Genomic DNA, 22,537 nt, shown 5'->3' with positions numbered 1-22,537 from the left:
CACAATCTTAACACCCCTAGACGTTTATTTAGCTGTTAAACAAAAAAATACAACAGTTGTGTTAGAAATACAGTCATACAATATACAAATACACACTGGGGCATTGTATGCAATAAAAAGTACCTTCTGTAATCAATAACTGATTTAATAACCAAATCCAGAAGTGGTACTAGTCGTGTGCCTGCTCACCAGTTTGCATTACAATCCCTGATGCAGCAGACTACCACGAATACATTTGTAATATAATATTGTGATGTATTGAGATTAATGTGACAATTTATTGTAATATAGATTTTAAATCATGCCATCCAGCTCCAGTTGACACCTTTAGTAGCACTGCATGAGTCTTTCAATATATCAAACTCCAATTTAAAAAATGAAATACTTTATTACATGTAGAGGAGAAAAAAAAAAAAAAAAAAACACTGAACACATTGAAAGCATTAAACTCTGACATGCATGTGTACAGTAATTTGCTATGCAGTATACTATACTTAAGTCAATGTAATAGCCCTAAGTAGCCTCTTGCAATATGCTCATGGAAACAATTCACAAACCCAACAGCGCCTTACCAACAGAAAAACTATTAATGCTCCACTCATAGAGGTAAAACAAACTATACACACTCCAAAAACAGTTTCTCATCCAGTCATGTCATAAATAATAGCAAAACAAACATACAAGAAACTAACCATGCATCTTTTATCTGAAAAGGGACTGGAAAGGAGGTATTTTGATTTTCATTGTCTATATGTCACAGAGAGATTGAGGTTCATGACTAAATAGCATTGTAGTAAGCTGCTATCAACTCGGTTGATCATAATTGGGAGGGGAACCGTCAAATTGCACCACAATATCACTGACCTGCAACAATCTTAATTCTGAGTCATACTTTTAAGTTTTATGTGCCCAAATAATTTAAAAAAAATATACAAAAGCACTAAATGCTCCAAGCTGAGCTCAGTGTCAGAGGGCTGAAGGCACTTCAGGCAGAACTTCAAACAGTAGAACCAACAAAGTCAATAAAAAAAAAAGCAATTCAGTCAGTAGTGCCAAAGCTTGTGTAATACATACACTTCTTATTTCCCAATAATGTCTCCAATTACAACTCAGAGATTACAAAGTGTTAATACGTCCCAGACAGGAAAAGATACACAATCACCTTTTAAGACTATCGTGTTATAATTTCTCCAGAACAGAACAGCTACACTGGGTTAGATTTCAGTCAGTGGAGTCCGCTTCTTTGGCCCATTCATTTCGGTTTCTTCCCAATGTAGTCAGTTACTGTAAACAGATGTTGCTCCCATTGAGAAAGTCACTGTTGTTAGGCGGTTTATTGGGATTGTTGCAATCCTCTATAGCAGCTTCTGATTGAGGATTTCCCAAATCATTAATTTCCTGAAGAGAGGCATGTGGCACTGTAGACAAAGAGACAAATGTTACTTTCAGTAAAAAGTAAGTTGTAGAAAATAAAATGAAACAAAAAGTGTTACTATGTTACGTGAACATAAAGTGTATACTTGTTTAAAGGTGAGAGGCCTTCCTTTTGCAATATAGTCAGCATATTTACAGGCAAAAACACCACAGTCGCTGCCATTTTTCTGCTGCGGAATCTCCTATAGAGGCATGAACAGTGTACAAAACATTAATCTTAAAGTTAAAAAAATGTAATTCAGTGATATGTCATTTATCGTTTGTCTTACAGTGGGCCTTAAGCTTCCAAAAGTCCATTTGGCGTTGTCAAGCTCTCTGCCTTTCTTTGCTTTGTGCTCCTCTTTAAGATAGAGTCTGGAAAATGAGCACATTGATGCCATTAATTGTGCAAGAATATAGGGTGATACACGGAAGAAGCATTTTAAATGGCCAGAAAACCAAAGTTTAAGAGCACAATGAGGACTCACAGTAAAAGACTACAGAGGTCATCGTGTCTCTGGCCCATCGAGTCATAGGTCTTCACGGTCTTGGACTTCAAATCAATCACCTGTAACAAGAGAGGAAGGGAAGAAAACATTGAAATATACAATATTATCACCCCCTTTAGATTTTTTTCCACAGTAGTGGAGTTGTTAATGGATTATCAAAACACGTTTACCCCGTTCTTACACCAAAATTGCTCAAGCATTCAAGGCACTGTCTGTCAAGAATTACCAACTAAAAAGGAGGAATGTGACATGGGGACAAACATCTTATAGTCATTGTGGTCCTGACTCACAGCCATTGCCCAGTGGACGCCGAGGTGCAGAGGGACCAGGATAAGGTCGAAGAGGAAAAGGTCGACAGCCTTGGTCCAGCGCTTCACAGCGGCGTGTCCTCCAGCCTGCCCGCCTCCTCCACCCCGCAGCTTCGGGAAGAAGAAGGTGCTGAACGAGTAGATTTTTAATCCTGCTGCTTCACCAGAACAACGCTCCATGACAAGGGACAGGTAGAAGTTGATCACCTTGGTAGAGGAAACAGAGGAGGCACAATATAATACAAAACGTTAAGAAACAGTTCTTAAATATATAATAACTGTTAGGGGACTGATTCTTTAATAATTTGACATTAGAATACAATTTGCTTCAAAATAATAAGATGAGGTATTGCCTTTTAATGCATACATAAGTGTCATATACAGTAATTGACTAGTTAAGTTATGGACCTTTTTCACAGCAGACATTTTGACTTGTCATAGTAGGAAAAGCACAGCTGAAGTTGATAACCTTAACGATGGCTCAATTCCATCCAGTGTCCCAGTAAGCTATTTCAGTGAGTCAGCATGTACAATACCAGGGGCCTCTCCTAAGTGGAATGCAGCCATCAGTAATGGTTTGGATTACACCTGTGCTTTTCCTACTAGGACATGTCAACATGTCTGCTCTGAAAAAGGTCTATTGTCAGCAGCACAGTATAGTAAGAGGAATGCTCACATAATACTAAGCATCACAGTTGTATTAACCTCATTTTGCAATACTAATTTGAGAAAACAGGTCAGCAGCAAGCTCTGTTTCCATGGTGACTGGGTGCAGTAGCTGCTACTACCACCAAGCAAAGCTTGTCTGGTATGACAAACAGTGACACTCCACACACACAGAGACCATTTAATGAACACACTGTTCATAAAGAGACAGGTAGTATTCACTTTTAATACGTTGGAAACTATAAAAGCTTAAACACCACAAACACTTGCAGAGGTATTGTGAAGTTGTACAAGCAACAAGACGTGACCAACATTCTTCACTGCCGAAGGAGAAGTTGTGTGGGGGAATTCCACCAGATAGCAAAAGTGAAAAAATAAATAAAATGGAAATAATAGTACATACCTCATCATTGAGCCAGCCGCCTTCCTGCAGTGTGGCCAGGTCTCTCTGTGTGATGCGTAGTTTGAAAGCTGCACTGAGAACAAGGTTGGGATCACTCTGAGCCAGAGCACAACTCACCTCCATTGTCATTTCCTACACACAAAGACAACAAATACATGACATATAATAAATAAATTGTATCCATGCTTTCTTCAACACAGTGACTACGCCACACTCCTGACCGTCTCACCTTGGTGAGCCTGGGTATATCCTCATCGCTGTGCCGTGTATGTGCAGAATGTGTGTCAGGGAGACTGACAGCAGGAGTCTCTTTGTCCACTAGATTGAGGCGAGTAGCTACTTCTGTAGAAAGGTCCAAATCTGCTGCCTGTTCCTGCTGCAACACAGGTAGACATTACAGAAATAATTTGCGTTTCCACCCATAGTTACGACTTAATGGGTGCTTTGACAGGTCATGAAAGAGCAAGAGAAATTACTACCTTTGCACATCTAGCTGGCTGTGTGTTCTCAAGGGCTCCACTGAATGTCTTACCAAAAGTCAAACTACCACACCTGGAGATGAATCATTAAGAGTTAGTAAAATAATCTGAATGAATCAAAACACACGCATACACACGCACAAACTGGTAACTAACCTGTCCTTGGTTGCAGATGCATTTCTCCATGTAAACACACTTGGGGCAGCTGTGCAGAAAAGACGTGTCAGTCGAACCAGTTAGATTCATTAGTTCAATGATGTGGACATTTTTTAACAGACCAGTTCCCTTTGAGATGAATAAGTGTCTCACCTGTGTATCCCATCTTCCTGGGCACAGATTCAAAGGCTTTTCCTGAAGCAGCAGTTTTGTGATCACCCTGTGAAAGCGACTCACTGGAAGCAGAAGGAGAAAAGGATATGAGAGTAGCTCATGTACTACCGTATGTTGTTTTATGAATCTTGATGAAATGTCCAGATACTTCCCATGAATAATGTGGATCTACTCACTCTTTCGGCTTTGTTTGGGTAAAAGGTAGTGGTTGACTTTTGCTGTATTTCTCTGTCACCATCTCCAGTAAGCGCCTGTAGTGCTCCTTATTGTTCTGCTTTATGGCCTGAAGGAGGAACCCAAATAAATGATAACTGACACAGCCAAATGGTACAGAAAGCATTATAAGTGGTGTTCAGGTCCTCTGGATGCTGAGAGGGGTTAATGGGGACAACTGGTTGAAGGTTGAAACTTAACTAAGACAGAAACCGTGTGAGTGAATTTTACTCCTTCAACCTGTACTCAAAAAGGGGGAAATCTACTGGAGGCGGTACATCGGGACTGTTACTAGAGCTAAACTGACATATCAGCTTATTAGCTTGTTGCAGTTATATCATATTGGTGAATAAATCGGCTGATAAGATACAAGAAATTGCAGTAAAAAAAAAAAAAAAAAAAAAAAGCCAACCTGTGTTTGAGGTAATTTAGAAACCGTGTTTGACCACCAGTTTATTTTTACACTGTAAAATGTCCCACTCAGTTTGTATTTTGGTCACATCTTCTTTTCTCAAAAATACAAATATAAAAAGGTATCTGTATCAAGATTGTTTGTTTATACGTTTATGTTGAAAAAAAATGTTACCATCAGCGTGTATATCATTACCGAATTTATTAAATTGTCAGCTGGAAGTATAAAGATTCTAAATTTATATAAAAATTGTACAATTATGGCATCTAAAAAGTATCCTTATTTAAACCCAACCAATAAAGCCCAAAAATGACCACCATGATTACCTCTTCCACGGTAAGACTGGGCTTGTAGCAGCGGTTGTGTCCAAAGCCATTGCAAGTTGGATCAGGGTTAGTGGTTCCCACCCTCAGAGCAGGTCTGGAGGGTAGCAGCTGGAGGGAGCCTCTCCTCTCCCTGTCTTTCCCCCTGTCAGGGAGCCCTGCCCCACTGATTCAAAAAGGTTATGCACATTAGCAAGGGCGCATTTTCCAAAGGTGATACTGATGGTTAGGCAGCCATAGATATATTTACAGCAAACTGGGTGAGTGAAGGGAAAAGGGCCGTAATAGTGGACCACTTGCCTGTATTTCCTCATTAAAGGAGGTGAGGAGCTCTGAAAGGGATTCTTCCCACTCCTCTCATTCACTCCACTTGGTTTACCTGTAGAGAAACATGGGGATAAGGATGAGAGGACCACTGAGTAAAGAATGTGGACGAAACAAAGGGACATAAATACAGTCAACAGATCATTCTTCTCCTGCAGTAACAGCTGGCCACACTTACTCATTCTCCACTCAGTACTGTTCAGCCATGAGGTGTGGAGCTCATCTATCCCCATCAGCGTAATAGGCTGGATCAAAACAGGAAATGCAGGGTAATTAAAGATGGAGAATACTTCCTGATCTACTTGTTAAAACTCTACAGGATAAAAATCACTTTTGAGTATCTGTAAACTGTCACACATGTGACTCAAAAGCAACTTAATGAACCAATAGTTATTTGATTTTTTCTTCCACATTTTATATAACGATTAGGAATCTGGTCACTGCAGAACAGAAAGAAATACAGAGAACTAGGAGTTTAATGACTAACTACCGCCTATTGTATCCACATGTTGATGTAGATGCATCTTCAAAAAAAAAGTTAAGACAGTTATGTTCATACACTACATCAGGGGTATTAAACAAAATTTAAAAAAAGGTCCAGTTAGAGAAAATGTTTTGAAGCAAAGGTACGGAAGATCATAATGTCTAACAATTTAATGTTATATATATTTAAGTAGCCTAGTAGTTGTATCAACATCTGAATGTTATCAATAACCATTAAATTATTAAATTAATTCAGTACAATATATATCAAAAACTTGACAATATTTATTGTCACGTAATATATAACCGAACACATATATATATATACACATATATATATATATATATATATATATATATATATATATATATATATATATATATATATATATATATATATATATATATATATATATATATATATATATATATATATATATTCTCTCATTAACTAAATAAAACTAGTGCTGCATTTCAAAATACAGGGCTTAAAGTGAAAAATCCAGAGCCTGAAACTTTTTGGAAGGGGTAAAGTACTTACATTACACATCACAATCACAACTTTGCATTGTTTAGCTTTTCATAAACTCTTGGACAAAGCAGTTATGTTTAAATAACTCAGGCATGAAAACGGGTCAGGGGTGAAAAAGGTGAGAAGGATGTTACCCTTCTAGGGGGGTCCGGGGGCATGCTTCCCCAGAAGAAAATTTTAAATATTACATATGTTAAAACGTCAATCTGATGCATTTTGAGACGCATTTTTTGCCAACCAACAGTGTAATATTTCAATATGCACTCATTAAAGTTAATTTGACTGGCAAAACAGTTAAAGTCCTTCTGACATTACACAATAATAAAAGTCATAACCCGATTACTTTCATCTCTGTGTTAGTTAGAGCTGCGTTCCTCTTATATTGGCAGGTGAAATCAATGGACTCTTTGAGTTAGGCCAGCTGATACCGATTTTAGCCGATCCCGATTTCATTTTTTCCATCCACTTTACAGCACACACAAATATTTATTTTCTGTCTTTTCTTTAATAGAACATTTTGCACAGAACATAAAACATTTTTTGAACAGATAATGGATCACTATAAAATAGAACTAAATTACTCCTGGTGTGGGAAATTCACACACATCTAAAGTACAATATTAGAACCATTTCCTTCTTTTTACATCTAATATCCAACTTAATATAATAAATATAGTCTTGCAGTATAAAGATATTTCTCAAAAACACACACGCAGGCCTGTTTGAACGTCAACACGTTACCTGAAAACATAAACGTCACACAGATGATTTAAGGTCACCACTCATTTTACATACTGTTTAGCAACAAAACTAAACGCTGGGTGAAGATTACTACGGTTTTAATGTTGGTTTGGAGAGGTAGATTATGCATCCCCACTAACCTGGAAAGCGTTTTAAACAGTAACGTTAATACAGCGTGTCTACAGCTTCTCTAGCAGCCGGACGTCAGAGGCAGAGGGCCAGTCACAACGGCGTTAGCTAACGTTAGCTTCTTGTCTCATCTGGGGTCTGATAAACAGCAAATTCATCAAATTCAGGGTGCCCGACGCTATTTTCCGATAAACTGTAGCTGTCATATTTCACGGGACCCGCGGTTTTCATGTTCCACTTATTCAGCCTCAGAGGGGAGAGAGAGAGCAGCTGAGATCAGAGCAGACGGCTCATGTATAATTACGACTTTATGACATTTCATAAACAGCTGACTCGTCTATCTCCCCCTTTCTCCATCTCACTCGTCTGTTTTGCTCCCTTTCTCCGTCTCACTCATCTGTTTCACTCCCTTTATCCGTCTCAACTCGCACCAAGCACCCTTAGTAGTGAGTCTGAACAGGACGAGTAATATTTCCAACACGTTGAGTGAACATTTTAGCAGCTGTGCATCCGTGTGGATCAGACTTTGAATGCCCACATGTGATGGAGGGATTTGGAGCACAAACCTGCGTCTCTTCATAATGTCTGCTCTTCTCACATCTGGTCGGTTTCCGCAGCCTGAGCAGACCTGCTACCCCAGTCAGCGTCTTCTTCACAAAGCTAATGACTACATCTGACACACAGGACACCACAAATCAACAACTGTCTTCATTTGTGGGAGAGTTTTGGAATGAATATCAACATTTTCTGTTACCTAGCCTCCGTCTTTTCACCTCTACCTGGTCACTCTGGCAAACACTGTCTGCAACATCAACACTGTAACAGGAAGAAAAAAAGTTTGAGATGGGTGATACTAACAATATGAAATATCACAATATTTCTGACTCAATAACAAAATATCAACCAGGTGATGGGTTAGCTTCGATTTGTGCTGCTCATATATTTTCAATAGCAAGTTGTCAGCTTTAGGTACACCTGCTTAAAATGTATTCAGTCTAATACAACAGTTCTGCAATAAGTCCTACCTTCATGAAAAATATAATGTTCAGTTTTTGTTGAAATGTTTTTTTAAGAGATGTTGATTCAACTTCATGTTCATTTAGGAGGCTGCAGTTTTTGGTGTTTCTACTACTTGGTCTACAGGTGCAGATATAAATGAGGTAGACAAAATATTCTATCTGAAACTAAATATCTTCTTTAATTTTTTTCTGGTACAACAGTCTGGGAAACTATGATGAGTCCAAGGTGACAGTCCAAACCCAAACAATATGTAGCATCTGTGATCTAAAACAGAGAATATTTTGCTTAAGAAATAATCTTCATGATAAGGCGTTTATCAAAATAGTTACCAATACGAATGTATCAAAATGTATAAATGGGGGCAACATACTATTAAAAACACTTCTCTCAACACAATACAATTCAACTGTACCTACAGCCTCCAAAATGACCATGAAGTTAGACCTATCTCCACAATGCTGAGAGTTGACTCAACACCTCTCTAAAACAGTCTGAACAAAAAACATTAGAACCTTCATGAAGATAGGATTTATTACAGATCTGTTAGGCTACATTAGATTGCATTAGCTAGGTAGGAGTGCAGGATAATACATGTCCTTTGAATTAGCTCAAACATTAGCTACATTTGGGTGGCTGTTGGTGCCTTCAAAAAAATCCTGTAAGCAAACTAATGTAAAACATTTTTTTTTATGTTTTATATGGACATTTAATGTTATGCTCAGGAAAGTTTATCAAATTAACTGAAATGCTGTATGACAGAAAGGAAATGTTTAAGCTATCAGTGTGCCAATATTACAATATTTTAAAATAAGATAATCCTTTATTAGTCCAACAACGGGGAAATTTGCAGCTTGCAGCGTTACAGCAGAAAAGGGGATAGTGCCAAAACAAAGAAGCATCAGTAAGAACTGCAATATATAATAATAAATAAGTAAAAACAAGCCGTAGAACAGTAAACTAGGGCTGCAACTAACTATTATTTTCATAGTCGATTAATCTGTTGATTATTTTCTCGATTATTCGATTAGTTGTTTGGTCTCTAAAATCTCAGAAAATTGTGCATCAGTTCCCAAGATGACGTCCTCAAATGTCTTGTTTTCTCCACAACTCAAAGATATTCAGTTTACTGTCACAGAGGAGAGAAGAAACTAGAAATTATGCCACGGTTTCTATCTCTGAAATGAGTTGTATTTTGCAGCTTACGTTATTTGGAGGCTGAATACACAATATTCACAATACTGCTCAGCTAAAATTCTGACAATAAATAAACATTGACAATACCAGACGATATTTAAACTAATGTCACATCACTATTTTATGTTGCTGATTGTTTGCACAGGCCATCTAGCTAAATAGCGTTAATTAACGTTAGTGTTAGGTAGCTAACGTTAGCTGGTTAACGTAGCTAGCTAGATTACTTAAAGTTAACATTAGCCACTAACCTCCTTCGTTATGTTTTCGATTATTAGCTAGCTTTAGATAACTTAAAACAAATTATTAAATAACCAAGGGAGTGTAACGTTAATAGTGTACTAACAATATCAGTGGACACCTATAGAGTTGAAAAATAGTCTTTATCCTCAACAACCGACCTCTGATAGTTCCGTTTAGCCGGTCTGCCGTGGTTATCCTGCCGCTGTGCTCCCGCTTTCACGCCAGGTCGCGTGGGTACTTTCTTGCTAACGTTACCTTTCCCGGGCCACTCGGTGGGGGTTTGTCCACTAACGGGCTCAAACAGCGACGAGATTCCGTCAACTATCCATCCATACATCCCAGACAAATACGAGAAAATTGTAGCGTGGTCCAGGACTATTTCACAACAGATAAAATGTCAAACAACGATCTACGACACAGCCTGACGTCGGCTTAGCTTAGCGTTTAGCAGCACTGCGATAGACGCCAAAGATGTGCGTAATTCAATGTTGCTGTTTCACGTAGTGCGAACGTTTTGGACGCCTACGGAAAAAGGGTGGGCGGAGTTCTAAAGTAAAATTGGCATGGAAACAAGAAATGGAGGAAAGACAAGAAGCGGCTTCTGCGGACTTCATAAACAAGCGAACCCCAGACATAGAGGGCGGATTAAAGAACGTCAGTAGCCGATAGTGGCTGCTCAGATCTCGATTATTTGTTACGTAATAATGATCAATATCCCAGTTCATTCTCAGTAAATCTCAAGAAAACAAACAAATTATGGAAAAATATATTTATTGTCTGTTAGTTCATTAAATTTGAAATAAAAAAAAGATTTGCTTCTTAAAACAAACGAATGTTTTAAACAGTCTATGGTGTAATCTTGACTAAAACCTATTACGACTAAATATATATTAAACAAGCTTAGTAATAGTGTTTAAATCATAATCCAAACCGGATTTATTTTTAGTTTAGAGGTTTGGAGTAGGATTTAAATTGTGTGTAATTTATTATTATCTTCCCAAGAGCTCTCTCTTTCAGTGTTTGGTGAATTTTGTAAAAACAAGAGTTGATGAATAATAAAAAATAAAGACACCAAAGTATGGGTCACATCATTGACATTTGCAAGTTCCTCCATCATTTTAAGTGTTAATTGTTAAAATAAAGTAAATTCTTTACAATTATCTCAGAATTTTAACAATGAGAACAGTGAAAATTCAGATTTAGTATCTCAGATCTGAATTAACCATGAGTATTTTCCTTTACTTTTATCATGCCTCTGATCATGCATTTTATTTTGCCTTTTCTTGGTGGAAACAGGCATACATAGTAATCATAAATCTCACCAAAAAGTAAAATAAGCAAAGGTCACTTTACGCTATCAAAATAACAAATTAATTAAAATAATCTGTATAGAGAGGCAAAGATTAAAATGGTTCTATCAAGGTGAAAAATTGAGTTTAAACTTTGACTATAAAAGTGAAATGTCATCAATGCCAGACCCAATGTTCCTAATCCCACTGATCTTTTGTAAGTCTATAGTTATATTTTAAAGTCTGTTCTCAATAAGCATCCTCTACCTGCCTGTGACCAGTTTAAATTAGTCTGTACATAGTTTGTTTGCTGCTGTTATTCTATCGTAACTATTTTTTTTATTGTAACTTAACAGGGTATTGTATTCTATTCTTGTATTAAATTTTCAAACAGTATATCCTGTATTAAGGTTAAATAAATAAATAGCATGACAATCAAACATCTAATATGCATCGTTTCTTGAAGAATTTTCAGAATGTACAAAATTGACATACCACAGAATATACTTCAATTATGAGCTGCCATAAAATAAACCCAGTGTTTGGTGTAACAACATTTAAAATATCAACTTTATAGTAGGGACATAGAGAATAAAAAATACATATCGTTCACCTTTATGCAATAATGTGCTCACTAGCTATGTTTATCATAGATTTCTAGTAAAAATCAGTGCAAATTTGGACACATTTACAATGAACATCAGTCCTATTTACAAGCACAAAAGGGCATAAAAACATTAGAAAAATTACAAACAGTACTATTTAAAACAATGAAAAACATTTGTTCTTGCAACATCTCAAGAGGGACCTTCAAAATACTATTGTACAGAGAATTGAAAAATTATAATAGAAAACATTGAAAAATAATTTATTTAATTATAAAATCACATCCTACAAAAGATTTTTGATATTCCTTTCTACATATTTCTACATGGGTGTAAGGCATGGACAGGTTTGGAACAACATGCAGACAGTCTTTCATTCAGTGATCGGATAACTTCGGGTCAGGCTGGAAAACTGATGGACCTGATAGGACACACAAAAAAATATCAGACAAGGTCAACAGCATCTCTTTTCTGGGGAGTTTAGTAACCTAAAATCCATACCTGAGCTACTGTAAAGTTGTCAGTAAAACAAAACCACCAGTGATGGTCTGACATGTATTCCTAACAAAGCTATCTTGACCAAAGCCAGCCATCGTGTATATGCTTAAAAATAAAATGGATGTCCTGAATTCTTAATTGAACTCTTAAATCAATGTATAAGCAAACAATAAGTTTTGTAATTGCAGATATTTTTGCCATTAGACAACTGAAATCATGTAAAAACGCCTAGAACATTTTTCTTTTTTATTAAAAAACTGGAATATTTGAATTAGCATACATGTTTTGTGGGTGAATATCTTACCATACGGCTCAGCCTGACCACTCTCTAAGTAATTCAACACATCAGTAACGATTGCAAAGGAATGTTAGCAGAACCTCCTATATCATCACCAGATGAAATATTGAGTTCTGAAAAACAATACATGAGAAAATGCTACTGCAATGAAAAGAGAATCAAACATGACAAATAGTCCACCGTCATGCTCTGGTCCTTGAGGGTAAATGTCTTGCAGGTTTTTGTTACTGTAACAAAGTTACAGTTGACGAGCCACAATTTCTATGTCCTACACCAGGTGGTGCTTGTTATAAGATTATACTGGTGTGTTTGTATGCGCAAGTCCATTTACTATGAATAGTATTGTAATTACAGTACTGCCAACCACTTTTTTTAGAATGCCTTTTCTCTACCATGAAGACTGCCACCGTTTCCGTTCATGCCTGCGTTTATGTATTGTAAACCAAGCTATGTAAGTGATCCATCACAGTGATCAGCTATGGTAGAGCTATTACAGAGCAAGCATTGGATGTTACTAATTTAGTACTCAGGGTTTCTGCAGGGTTCACCAAGTTACATTTATAATACCACATAGAATGCAATTTAATACCCAAATTGTCGGACTTGCCCCAACCATCACATAAAAGCACCACACAAACAAGATGTTTTCAATTTGGTTTCTAACAATTAAGGATTTGTTTGAATATCTATATCTAAATTTAACATCCAAGTTACTTTATGTTCATATCATTCATCAGAGGGGAAAGGGAGGGAAAGCTGTATATCATTCTGTACGGAAACAAATTGCTGGTTGTATAGTCTGCAAAATACATTCAAAAAGTGGTTATAGATGTGCAATATGCAGAAAATGGGCTTTAATATGAATTAACAAATCTAGGAGGATCATACAGTAAACCTGCAGGGTATGTACATTCCAGCCCAGAGTGTTACCACCTCTATTAGTGCACTCCGTGAATGATAAAAAGTCAGCACCTATCCTCAGAGGTGCATTGTGCCGCTTTATTATTTGGTGGAGTGAGTTTGTTACACTCACACTCACCTGGACCATTCAGGTAAAGGGGTGACAAGCAGCTCAGGTACAGCCATGTCCTATTGTCCTGCAGCCAGCGCTGCCGATAACCAATCATATCAGGGGAACAGGCTGACTGTATCCTCCTTTCCTCTTTAGGGGGCAGGGATAAATGAGTCTTGCTTGCTAGGTTGGGAGATGGTAGAGCACACAGGTTTTGTTGGATTTAATAACATGCTGTTTTGCAGGAAGTGTTAGGCCACCAGTCACAAAATCTGATTTTTTCCCCCTAGAATTACTTGTCTTGTAAAGAACTCTGTAGCCAGCAGTGCATTTTCTGTGTATATATTTCATAGAGAAATGGGAAAAACACTTCCTGGAAAACGAGCGACCAAATTGGGATACATGCATCTAATGCTGGGATCAGACTACACCATTGATTTTGTTTAGATATAGTTATTGTGTCAGATAGAGTTAGAGTTTTAAATTCTGGCCATGACTCTGTCTTTTTGACTTGTATGACATATAAAGGTGATGAGTAAGGTGCCAGGAAACATTACTGTTCCACCTGACAGCACCTACATGAATGATATTAACCTGGAAACATAAAAAGTAGAGCGTTGCGCCTGCCACTCTTGTTTGGGCCATCAGCACCGGGCGGATATTGTACAGTCTGATCTCGGCATAAAAGCTATAAAACATAAGCCCATTGCCCTGTAACATCTCCCAGTGTGATATCACTCGCTAATATTCTAATTAGGCGCTTGGAACACAAGTTTAGTTGTAATGGCTGTTTTTGAGTGGGATGCCTTGACATTTGTGGGTACCATCACCAGTGTAATTTCTAACCTAACTGCACACTGCCCAGAGTCTTGTACAGCCAATCATTGAAAAATTATAAACACAAACATGTTTGCCACGGAGAAAAGTGCAATGAATGACAGCCAGGAAGTGACAATGTCCCAATCCTTTAACCGATGAATGGACCCAGTGTTGACTTTACCCCCAGTGTTTCCAGTCTGTATCAAAATGTAATCCACCTTGGTGCACTCAACTCCATCTTCTGTGCTATAATTCAACTGTTTCACCATACTTAACACTGCTCACCTTGTTTTGCTCCCACCAGCCGTTGCTGGACTTTCTCTAGATGGTGGATATATTCTGTCAGAGATCGTTCTGGATCCTGAGACGTTCCTCCTGAATGCTCCGAGGCCAGGGTGGTGCTGGAGTAGGACCTGAGGAAAAAAGAATGATGAAATTGATGAAAAATGACTTTAATTCCATAATAATATTTGTGAAGTCTTCCCTTTCACAATCTGAAGTGGAAGAAGAGCCCAAACCTGTTGTGCAACCTGAAGGGTGATTTTGCGGGTGGAACGAGAGCTGACACAGTCTCTCTGTGGACGGCGCTGCTGTCTCGGTTTGGTGGCGAGTCAAAATTTAATCTTGGCTGTTGTTGCCTTAAAACTTCAGCTTTAGGCCCTGTAGGAGAGATGGAGATTAAAAATCCTCCCACTCATACACGCACATCGTCAAGTGATATTATCATAAATTGCATTCACTGAGCTGACCTGGAGCATGCCCATTGACAGTCCCAGATACAGATAATCTTCTGATCGCTTTCTGCCATTTCCTGGTCAGGAACCTCATTCTGAAATAAAGTGTGCGATCAGTTTTATCCACAGACAAGGCGGAGGTAACTCCTACATCTCAACATCCTGGTACGCTCCCTACCTGGAGACAGCAATGACAACTCGTACAGCAGCCCTAAATCGCCCAAGGGGTCTGTTCTGGGAGACGGAGGGTGACGGCCGTGCCCCCATGCGAGCGATGAGACACAGTGTCGCCTGCTCGCACTCCTGGAAACCTCCCAACAGCAGCAGCAGGTAACGTTTCTGGTACACCAGAGCTTTCCTGAAGCTCTCAGCACGCAGGTAGCGCTCATACAAACGCTGCACCTGCAAACCAATAAAACAGGTTTTAATTGTTCCATCACTGTGTAATAACAGTAAGATGTTCAAGTTGACATATGCCGACATTGCATTTAAAAGCCATTTTTTACAGTTAAAGCTTTAGTGCGTAACTTTGTGATATTAATAAACGTCTGTTACATTCAAGCCATTGCCAAATGAGTTGCTACAAAGCTAATTAGGACTATCAGCTCTACACAACTCTCTCTGTATTTCTCAGTATGGCTATGTTCAGATGATTTTGTCGTCTGGTAACTTTCCCGCGCAGAAACTCAAGTGAAGATAATGACCTCTTCTGAAGAATGTCTTTTTAATCTTCCGGTCTTCCTTAGCTGCTAGCAACTGCATCGAGGAGTGGTGGGGGCGCATGCACGATCACGTGAGCCTGGTATCATGTGGCTGCGCCGACAGTGTTGTTGTTATTACTTTCAATTCCTCATTGGGGGCAACAGAAACTACGCACTATAGCTTTAAGCCAACATGTAGTAATTAAACTGTTTGGATTCACCAAAGTGTGCATGTGTTTCCTACTGACCTTGCTGTTGCTGGTCATATCATTGATGGGTCTGTTTTCAGTTTCCGTGGTGACCTTGGCGAGCTCGTTCTCAGTGCGCCGCAGCTGTCGCTCCAGGCAGCTGAGTCTATGTCTGAGAGTGGCTCTCTCCTGACTCAGTGATGTCACACGCTCCATCAGCTCAGAGTTCTCCTTCAACAACCTGTCCAGCAGACTGGGTGATGACGGCATGGACGGCATCTACGGCGAGAAATGTACGTACGTAAGTTTACATTCCTATAATACCAGCATTATAAGCATCTAACAGGAACAAATAAATGTGTGTGGCATAGCACCACGTTCTGGTTTTACTCAAGTGTTTGTGTAATAACGTCTGTGTACCTGCTGGTTTGGTTGTGTGCTGCCTGCCTGGAAGTCACTTTGGCGATGCTGTGAAGATCCAGCCGTGTGTTGCTGCCCTTTGGTTTTTCCCGACAGCCTCTGAGCAGCCATCTCTCTCTCCTCTCTTTCTAGCTCTGCCAGTGTGCGCTGCAGCTCCTGCATGCGCTGCTGGTCCTGTTGCCTCAACACCTCCAACTCACACTAAAGTCAGAAATATTTAAGGCAGCAGGTTTGGGTGTATCCAAACTTATCTCAAATAAGAGCATTACATTTGTGAAAATAGTGCGTATGCTAAAGAAGTACTTTAAGATTTTTTATTTTACCAGTTTGCTGTTGGTCCTCTCCTGTCGCCTCTCTCTCTCCATCTGCTCTTGCCTCCCCTTCCTCCTCTCTCTCTCCCACTGCTCCTCCCTCTCCCTCTCTTTGTCCTTCAGCAGTCGCAGTTTCTCCTTCAGCTCGGCCAGTTCCACCCCTTGGTGTCTGAACCGCTCTCGCTCCATCTCTAAAGCACAGCTGGTTTCCTCTTTCTGCTGCTGCAAGGTTTCCATAGCTACGCGATGTCGGGTGGAGGCCTCCTGCTCCCTCTGCAGCTCCACCCTCCTCGTTCGGTCCTCCTCTTCCCATTTCCTCCTGCTCTGTAGGACCTCGGCCCTCAGTTTTTCCATCATAGCTACCAGCTCCTCCCCCTGCCTTCGCTCCTGCTCTAGTTGGGCGCGCATGTCGGAGATGAACTTCCTGTCTCTGGCGGCATCCGCCTCGTGTCTGCGGCTGAGTTCATCTACCTGCCTGGAGCAACGCTCTCTCTCTTTATCCAGCATGCTGTGAGCATCTGCGAGCTTGGAGTGAATTTCAGCTAGGCGTGATTCCGCTTCAGTCAGAAGGCGCTCAAGACGAGTCTTGTCTTGCAAGTGGAGCTCTTGTTGGTGAACAGAACGTTGTCGTTCATCTTCTAGCTCCTTTTGGGTGTCGTTAAAGCGTTTCTCCAGCAGCACACTGCGGGACTGTTCAATCTGAAGCTCCCGTCTGAGGTTGCTGCAGGCCACCCTCTCCTGTTCCACCTGACCCTTCAGAGCCGTGAACTCGGACCTCTGCTGCTCAGAAGATATATGCAAAGCCTGGGGGGAGAAGAGGAGGGTCATCTGTCAGAGTTAAAAAAGGAAAAGCTCAAGTAACTTCTTAAAAAAAAAAATGTTTAAATTAAAAAAATTAAAAACACCTTGGAAGCATTAAGAACATTTGTTATTTGTGTTTATACGTTGCCCCTTTTCCCAAAACAACGTTAAGCTACCATGAATGAAAACAGTTAAAAATCTTGCAGCATTCCCATAAGTAGGCTTTTTTTATATGAAAAAACCTCAGGAAGTGTTGAGTTGTTTTATGGTAACCTAACACAATCAGAAGAAACAACTGGTAATAATTAATAAAGTAGTAGGAGTACAAACATTTTATTTAAAAAGTTGTATTAACAACTAGTCTTCTATTACTTGTGCTGGTTCCCGGCTGTTATTTCATCATTTGAATACCAGCTTTTATATTAAAATTTACAGAATGTTGGTGGCCGGTTAGCACAGTTGGTAGAGCGGGTGCACATAAGCAGAGGTTTCCTCGATGCAGAAGGTCCAGGGTTCGAATCCGACCTGTGGTGGTTTTCCTGCATGTCTCCCTCCCTCTCCCCTTTCATGTCTCAGCTTTCCTATCCAATAAGAAGGCAGAAATGCCCCCACTCCCCCCCCCAAAAAAATAGTATAGAATATGCATGTTTTTAGTCCTTGTCTTACCTCTCTCCTTTCTTCCTCCTCTCTGTCCTTACGGAGACTCAGAGCTCTCTCCTGCTCCAGTTGTTGTTGAAGCTCCTGGACTCTGGTCTGCTCCCTTCTCAAAGCTTCCTCGCCCTCTTCTAGAGCCAGCCTGAAGAAAAAAAGCACAATTGTAATTGCTTGTAACCTTACTTTTCACCAATTTTGTGTGAGTGTGACAGAAACAGTGAAGAGAACGAAAGGATTTATGCAAGGATTTAAATTTGATTGACTAATGTTCAGTCATTTAATCTCAATTTTAAAAGATTCAAATAAACATTATTGGGTTGCATCCTACTAGTAACAAAATGCTGATCTTACCCACTATGATTGACAATATACAGCATAGTCCATTTTTGTTTGATATGTCAACTTTTGGTGTAGGTGTGATTTTAAGCAGTTTTCAGTGTGTGTGTGTGTGTGTGTGTGTGTGTGTGTGTGTGTGTGTGTGTGTGTGTGTGTGTGTGTGTGTGTGTGTGTTATACCTGACTGACTGAATTTTGTTTTTTTGCTCTTGCTGAGTGTCATGGGCACATTTCAGTTGTTTCTGACTCTCCTCCAGCTCGGCCCTTAGTTGAGATTCAACCTGTCCGTTAGTCCTGGGCTGATCTCTGTGCCAGTCATCTTCATCTCTGTAGTCAGTCTGCGGAAGAAAGAAGAATGTAATCAGCAAGAGAAAAATTCAGACATTATAATGGCTTTCCTTAAGCCCAGTTCAGACCTAAGATTTGTGATGAGACAAAACCGCTTTAGAACGTTGCGGGGAAAAGTTGCAGCGTTTGGAACTGGCCCGTCTCCGCTCAACTCAAGCCAGGTGATGGTGGCGCCTGCATTAACCAGTGGCTGGTTTTAGAACGTAAGGGAGGTCACTTGTTTCAACAGCCATTAGCGAGGGCAGCTGGTCAAATCAGTTACAACTAACTGTTTTATATCCATTAGTTACAAAAATTAAACTGGTCGAAATTGCAGAGTTTTGGACGGAGGGAACTGAAACAAAATAGAATTAATTTTGTTCCATTTTTGTGGTCTGGAGTCTTAATTGTGTGCATTAGTTCCCTTGTGTGTGTGTGTATGTAGTTCTAATGTAGAAAAACTGTAATACAGCATTTCTTCGGGGAGATGTCACGCCAGACACCCGGTTTGTAATGCTGCAAATATTAAATATTGCAATTTTTTTTATCAGTGGGCTATAGGCTCAATCACCATTGTGTTACCACCTTCAGTGATAGTGACTTAACAGACATTTAAATGAAAATCTTTGAGATTACAGATTTAAGTTTAATCACTCTCGCCTTATACCTAAATAAAAAATTAAAGTGAAGGAGGAACTTGCAGTTATGTATACAAAGAATGTAATAGTGTCATGCCACTAAGTTAAGGTTTAAAACAAAATTCCCTGTCACTAGATGATTGTAAAGTATCTTTAAAACTCACTTGCGTGTGTCTCTGGGCCATTCGACAGAGCAGCTCTCGGAGAGCAATTACAGTCTCCTGCAGTGCCCTCTTCTCCTGCTGCCAACTCATGGGGGGGTTGGAGGATGAATTGTCCCGGTGGTCCCGCATAATTGAGCAATCTTCAGAATAATGCTCCGTCTGACTCAATGAGAAGGCTCTTAAGTCGGAGACATGAGGTTGGCTTGAGGAAGTGGCACGACGTTGGGACAAAGTGAGAATTCTGCAGCTTTCTTGATACACTTTCTTTAACAAACCCTGCAGAAAGACGGAGAAAGAAACGGAGTAAAATCTAGGCCTACTGTCAAATAATAGAATTACTGCCAAGTATCAATTAAGCCTACCTGAAGCTCAGGTGACAACAGGTCATCACTGTAGCTCATACTGCCTGCAGCACTATCTGTGTTAACTGTGGGGTTCATTCCTCGGCAGCGGAGATACTCAAGAAACTGAGCGTCCAGCCTTTCAGTCTGTTCCAGCTCCACTCTCAGCCTTGCACCCAATTCTGAACTCACATCTGAAGCACAACAGAAGAGTTAAGTTAATAAGTCTGGTGAGATTCAGTTTTTTTCTAACATCAACAAGCTCCATGAAAATACTAAAACAAACAATTTATTTATTCATTATTAATAACGTATTGTCTATGTAGCCAAAGCCTGAAACCTCCATTTTGTTCAAAAACTATTTATTTATTTTTAAAAGTGGCAATAATACTCACTGCTGCCATATCCATCACTGGCCCATTCTGGTGCAGACAAGGAGGAGGTGGAGCCAAGAGGAGATGGAGGTGTTGTTAGGTCAAGTTCTTCCAACGCACACACCTTATAAAAAATACAAAAATTAAAAATTGATTTAACCATATCTGAACCAAAGAAAAGGCCATTATGCTCAAAAAGGTAGCATGTATGGAAGGTTAAGACCACATACTTTGTCAGTGTCCAGTGAGTCTAGCATGGAGAAGTTGTCCGACACAGACACAGGGCCTGGGGAGTGGCTACTCTGTGTGGATGGATCTGGTGTGATGGTCCTTGAGTGTGGAGGCTCCATCACAACCCCGGGAGAGGTCTTGAGCTGGGGGAGATCCAGGCCTGTGCTGTTCAGAGCACTGAACTCAGACAGACGAGAGCCGAGAACAGAGGTGTGGAACCGTTCTGGGATTCTGTCTTCGGAGCATTCGAGTCTCCTTAAAACCTCCGGAGAGCTCAGAGAGGCTTCGTCACGAGAGACACTCACAACGTCCTCAAAAGCTCTTGGAAAAATACCTGGCAGATGAAGAAAATGAAAGTTGTTATGAGTGGGTCCCCGTTTTGTTCATCCTGTGTAGGCAGACGAGGACGTACATGCGCACACCACATACAGTGGAGATGAGATGCTACACAGCCCTACCAATGGTGTCACACTATTCCACTGTTCAATAGGTGGTAGCAACACTTAAACGTAATTACTTCCATGTCATTGATATGAATGTGCCATAGGACTGTGCAAAATCTGAAAATATATAGTATATGTTTGAAGCATCATGAAGTACTCACCCTTCTGTGGGTATCCTTGTTGGTGAGGAAGTGTGTCCTGCTGGTGACAGTGTTTTCTCAATTGCTGTAGTTCTCTTTGCTGATAGGCTAGTTCCTCTTCCTGTACAGCCAGGTCTTCTTGTAGACCTTGAAGCTCCGCCTTCATCCGCTGGTTATCATTCTCCAGGTCGACTAGGGCACGGTCTTTGGTCTTACCGAAATAAGTGACATTGAGTAATAAGTGACATTAAAATACAGTTGTCAATACAGCTATTACACTCAATCCAGTACTGCCCTGATTTCAAATAGCAAACAAACCATGGATTCGTACAGACAGACGGATTAAGTCCCACTGCTGTACAATTTACAGTATATCAGATATTCTGTACTCGTTATCATATATTCCCACCTGTCCTTCCTCGTGTAGTTTCTCAGCCCTCTCTGTACTGGTACTCAGACCCTGTTTCACCGCAGTCAGCTCCGCCCTCAGAGCCTGATGCTCTGTTCTCAGTCTGGCGAGCTCAGTCTCACTCTGTCTCAAGGCAGCGTCTGCTTTAGCCAGGGTCTCCTCAGCATGGGTCTGAGAAAAAGAAACATTCCTATTAGCAGCCAAATAGTTCCTTTCTTAGACCCGTATTCATGAAACCCTACATCCCCATACCATATCTTAACTTTATTTTTATCATAGTTTTCAGTTTTTCCTGGAAAAAATACTGTTTACATAAGCGCAACAACCGATAACCTGCATTGCAATGTAACGAGTACCACATGTACATGCTACATCTGATATCTACTGCTAGATACCTCTTTAGTACACTCCAACAGTGGCTACATTTGCTACAAACTATGTACTTATCAAAAACAGATCAGTCTGCAGACATGCAGCAGACCAACAAATGATTGCAGCCTTCATGCATTCTTTTTTAACAACCACGACGTCTTCTTACCACATCCTGCCAAGTTAGAACGTAAAGAAATGAAAAATAAAGTGCATCAGAGCTTAAAAAACAAAAACAAAACAACAGCTAACAAAGATTTGCCTCCTGCTTCCTCATTTTAAGGTCACTTCCTCTGTGTTAGTAAAAGTCTGTTCTCTCAGGAGCGACGCTGTGATGTGACGTGTTACGGCAGTTAACTATAACCAGATGTGGTCTCGCCTGCAGTCGCAAGCACAGCTGTACGCTAGCAACACAAAACGTCTGCAAGATATTTCCTGTCTGGACATGGGGCCTGTTGAAGCAGGTTTACCAACTTATGTGAATGGATTTGCTGGGTAAGAACCCAGACCCCCCCTTCATGGAGCATGGGCTGAAGAAAAAAAGACTTGTTCTGGTTCTTAGGACCGGATTAAAGGCCCAGTCAGCACACGCACACGTACACACACTACATTAATTCCTTTTTTTAAAGATATTTATTCCTTTTATGAAAAAGACCCATGATTCAATTGGGAAACGACAAGGAGGTTGCAGTCCTGTCTTTGAAATTTTGGTTTACA

General features: G+C 40.0%; 2 protein-coding genes across 8 annotated transcripts in view; both read right to left on the bottom strand.

Moving 5' to 3' along the window:
• Window positions 1–7: 7 nt before the first annotated feature.
• On the bottom strand, window positions 8–10,262 carry senp2 (SUMO specific peptidase 2). Of its 2 annotated transcripts, none has more exons than XM_028566759.1 (17): window positions 9,878–10,262; window positions 8,020–8,081; window positions 7,832–7,938; window positions 5,559–5,625; window positions 5,357–5,435; window positions 5,060–5,222; window positions 4,285–4,391; window positions 4,088–4,170; window positions 3,935–3,983; window positions 3,779–3,851; window positions 3,529–3,672; window positions 3,300–3,431; window positions 2,213–2,437; window positions 1,902–1,981; window positions 1,704–1,788; window positions 1,521–1,616; window positions 8–1,418 (listed from the first exon to the last, which is right to left on the bottom strand). In XM_028566759.1, exons 1-17 carry the CDS (start codon window positions 10,054–10,056, stop codon window positions 1,356–1,358), a joined length of 1,794 nt encoding a protein of 597 aa, XP_028422560.1. In that variant the 5' UTR covers window positions 10,057–10,262; the 3' UTR covers window positions 8–1,355. The 2 variants fall into 2 exon arrangements, with proteins under 2 accessions (XP_028422560.1, XP_028422559.1); XM_028566758.1 differs by having other exon boundaries at window positions 3,529–3,675; window positions 9,878–10,259.
• A 1,298-nt stretch (window positions 10,263–11,560) lies between these two features.
• The window catches only part of pcnt (pericentrin), a 39,473-nt gene continuing 28,496 nt past the window's right edge, over window positions 11,561–22,537 (bottom strand). For 4 of the 6 annotated variants that reach the window (XM_028565067.1, XM_028565069.1, XM_028565070.1 and 1 more), the window contains 17 exons: window positions 21,452–21,622; window positions 21,064–21,253; window positions 20,459–20,793; window positions 20,250–20,352; window positions 19,876–20,048; window positions 19,514–19,789; window positions 18,565–18,722; window positions 18,062–18,191; window positions 16,607–17,398; window positions 16,284–16,484; window positions 15,924–16,142; window positions 15,153–15,376; window positions 14,990–15,069; window positions 14,759–14,900; window positions 14,526–14,653; window positions 13,449–13,604; window positions 11,561–12,034 (listed from right to left, as the gene is read on the bottom strand). In XM_028565067.1, coding sequence (XP_028420868.1) covers window positions 11,991–12,034; window positions 13,449–13,604; window positions 14,526–14,653; window positions 14,759–14,900; window positions 14,990–15,069; window positions 15,153–15,376; window positions 15,924–16,142; window positions 16,284–16,484; window positions 16,607–17,398; window positions 18,062–18,191; window positions 18,565–18,722; window positions 19,514–19,789; window positions 19,876–20,048; window positions 20,250–20,352; window positions 20,459–20,793; window positions 21,064–21,253; window positions 21,452–21,622 — 3,522 coding nt within the window. In that variant the 3' untranslated portion in view covers window positions 11,561–11,990. Of the gene's footprint in view, window positions 12,035–13,448; window positions 13,605–14,525; window positions 14,654–14,758; window positions 14,901–14,989; window positions 15,070–15,152; window positions 15,377–15,923; window positions 16,143–16,283; window positions 16,485–16,606; window positions 17,399–18,061; window positions 18,192–18,564; window positions 18,723–19,513; window positions 19,790–19,875; window positions 20,049–20,249; window positions 20,353–20,458; window positions 20,795–21,063; window positions 21,254–21,451; window positions 21,623–22,537 lie in introns of all 6 variants that reach the window. The other 2 variants (XM_028565068.1, XM_028565071.1) reach the window with 2 other exon arrangements.

This window comes from Perca flavescens, chromosome 20 (genome assembly GCF_004354835.1).
Source record: "Perca flavescens isolate YP-PL-M2 chromosome 20, PFLA_1.0, whole genome shotgun sequence".
NCBI classification, from domain to species: domain Eukaryota; kingdom Metazoa; phylum Chordata; class Actinopteri; order Perciformes; family Percidae; genus Perca; species Perca flavescens.
This window is presented reverse-complemented; position numbering and strand designations above follow the sequence as displayed.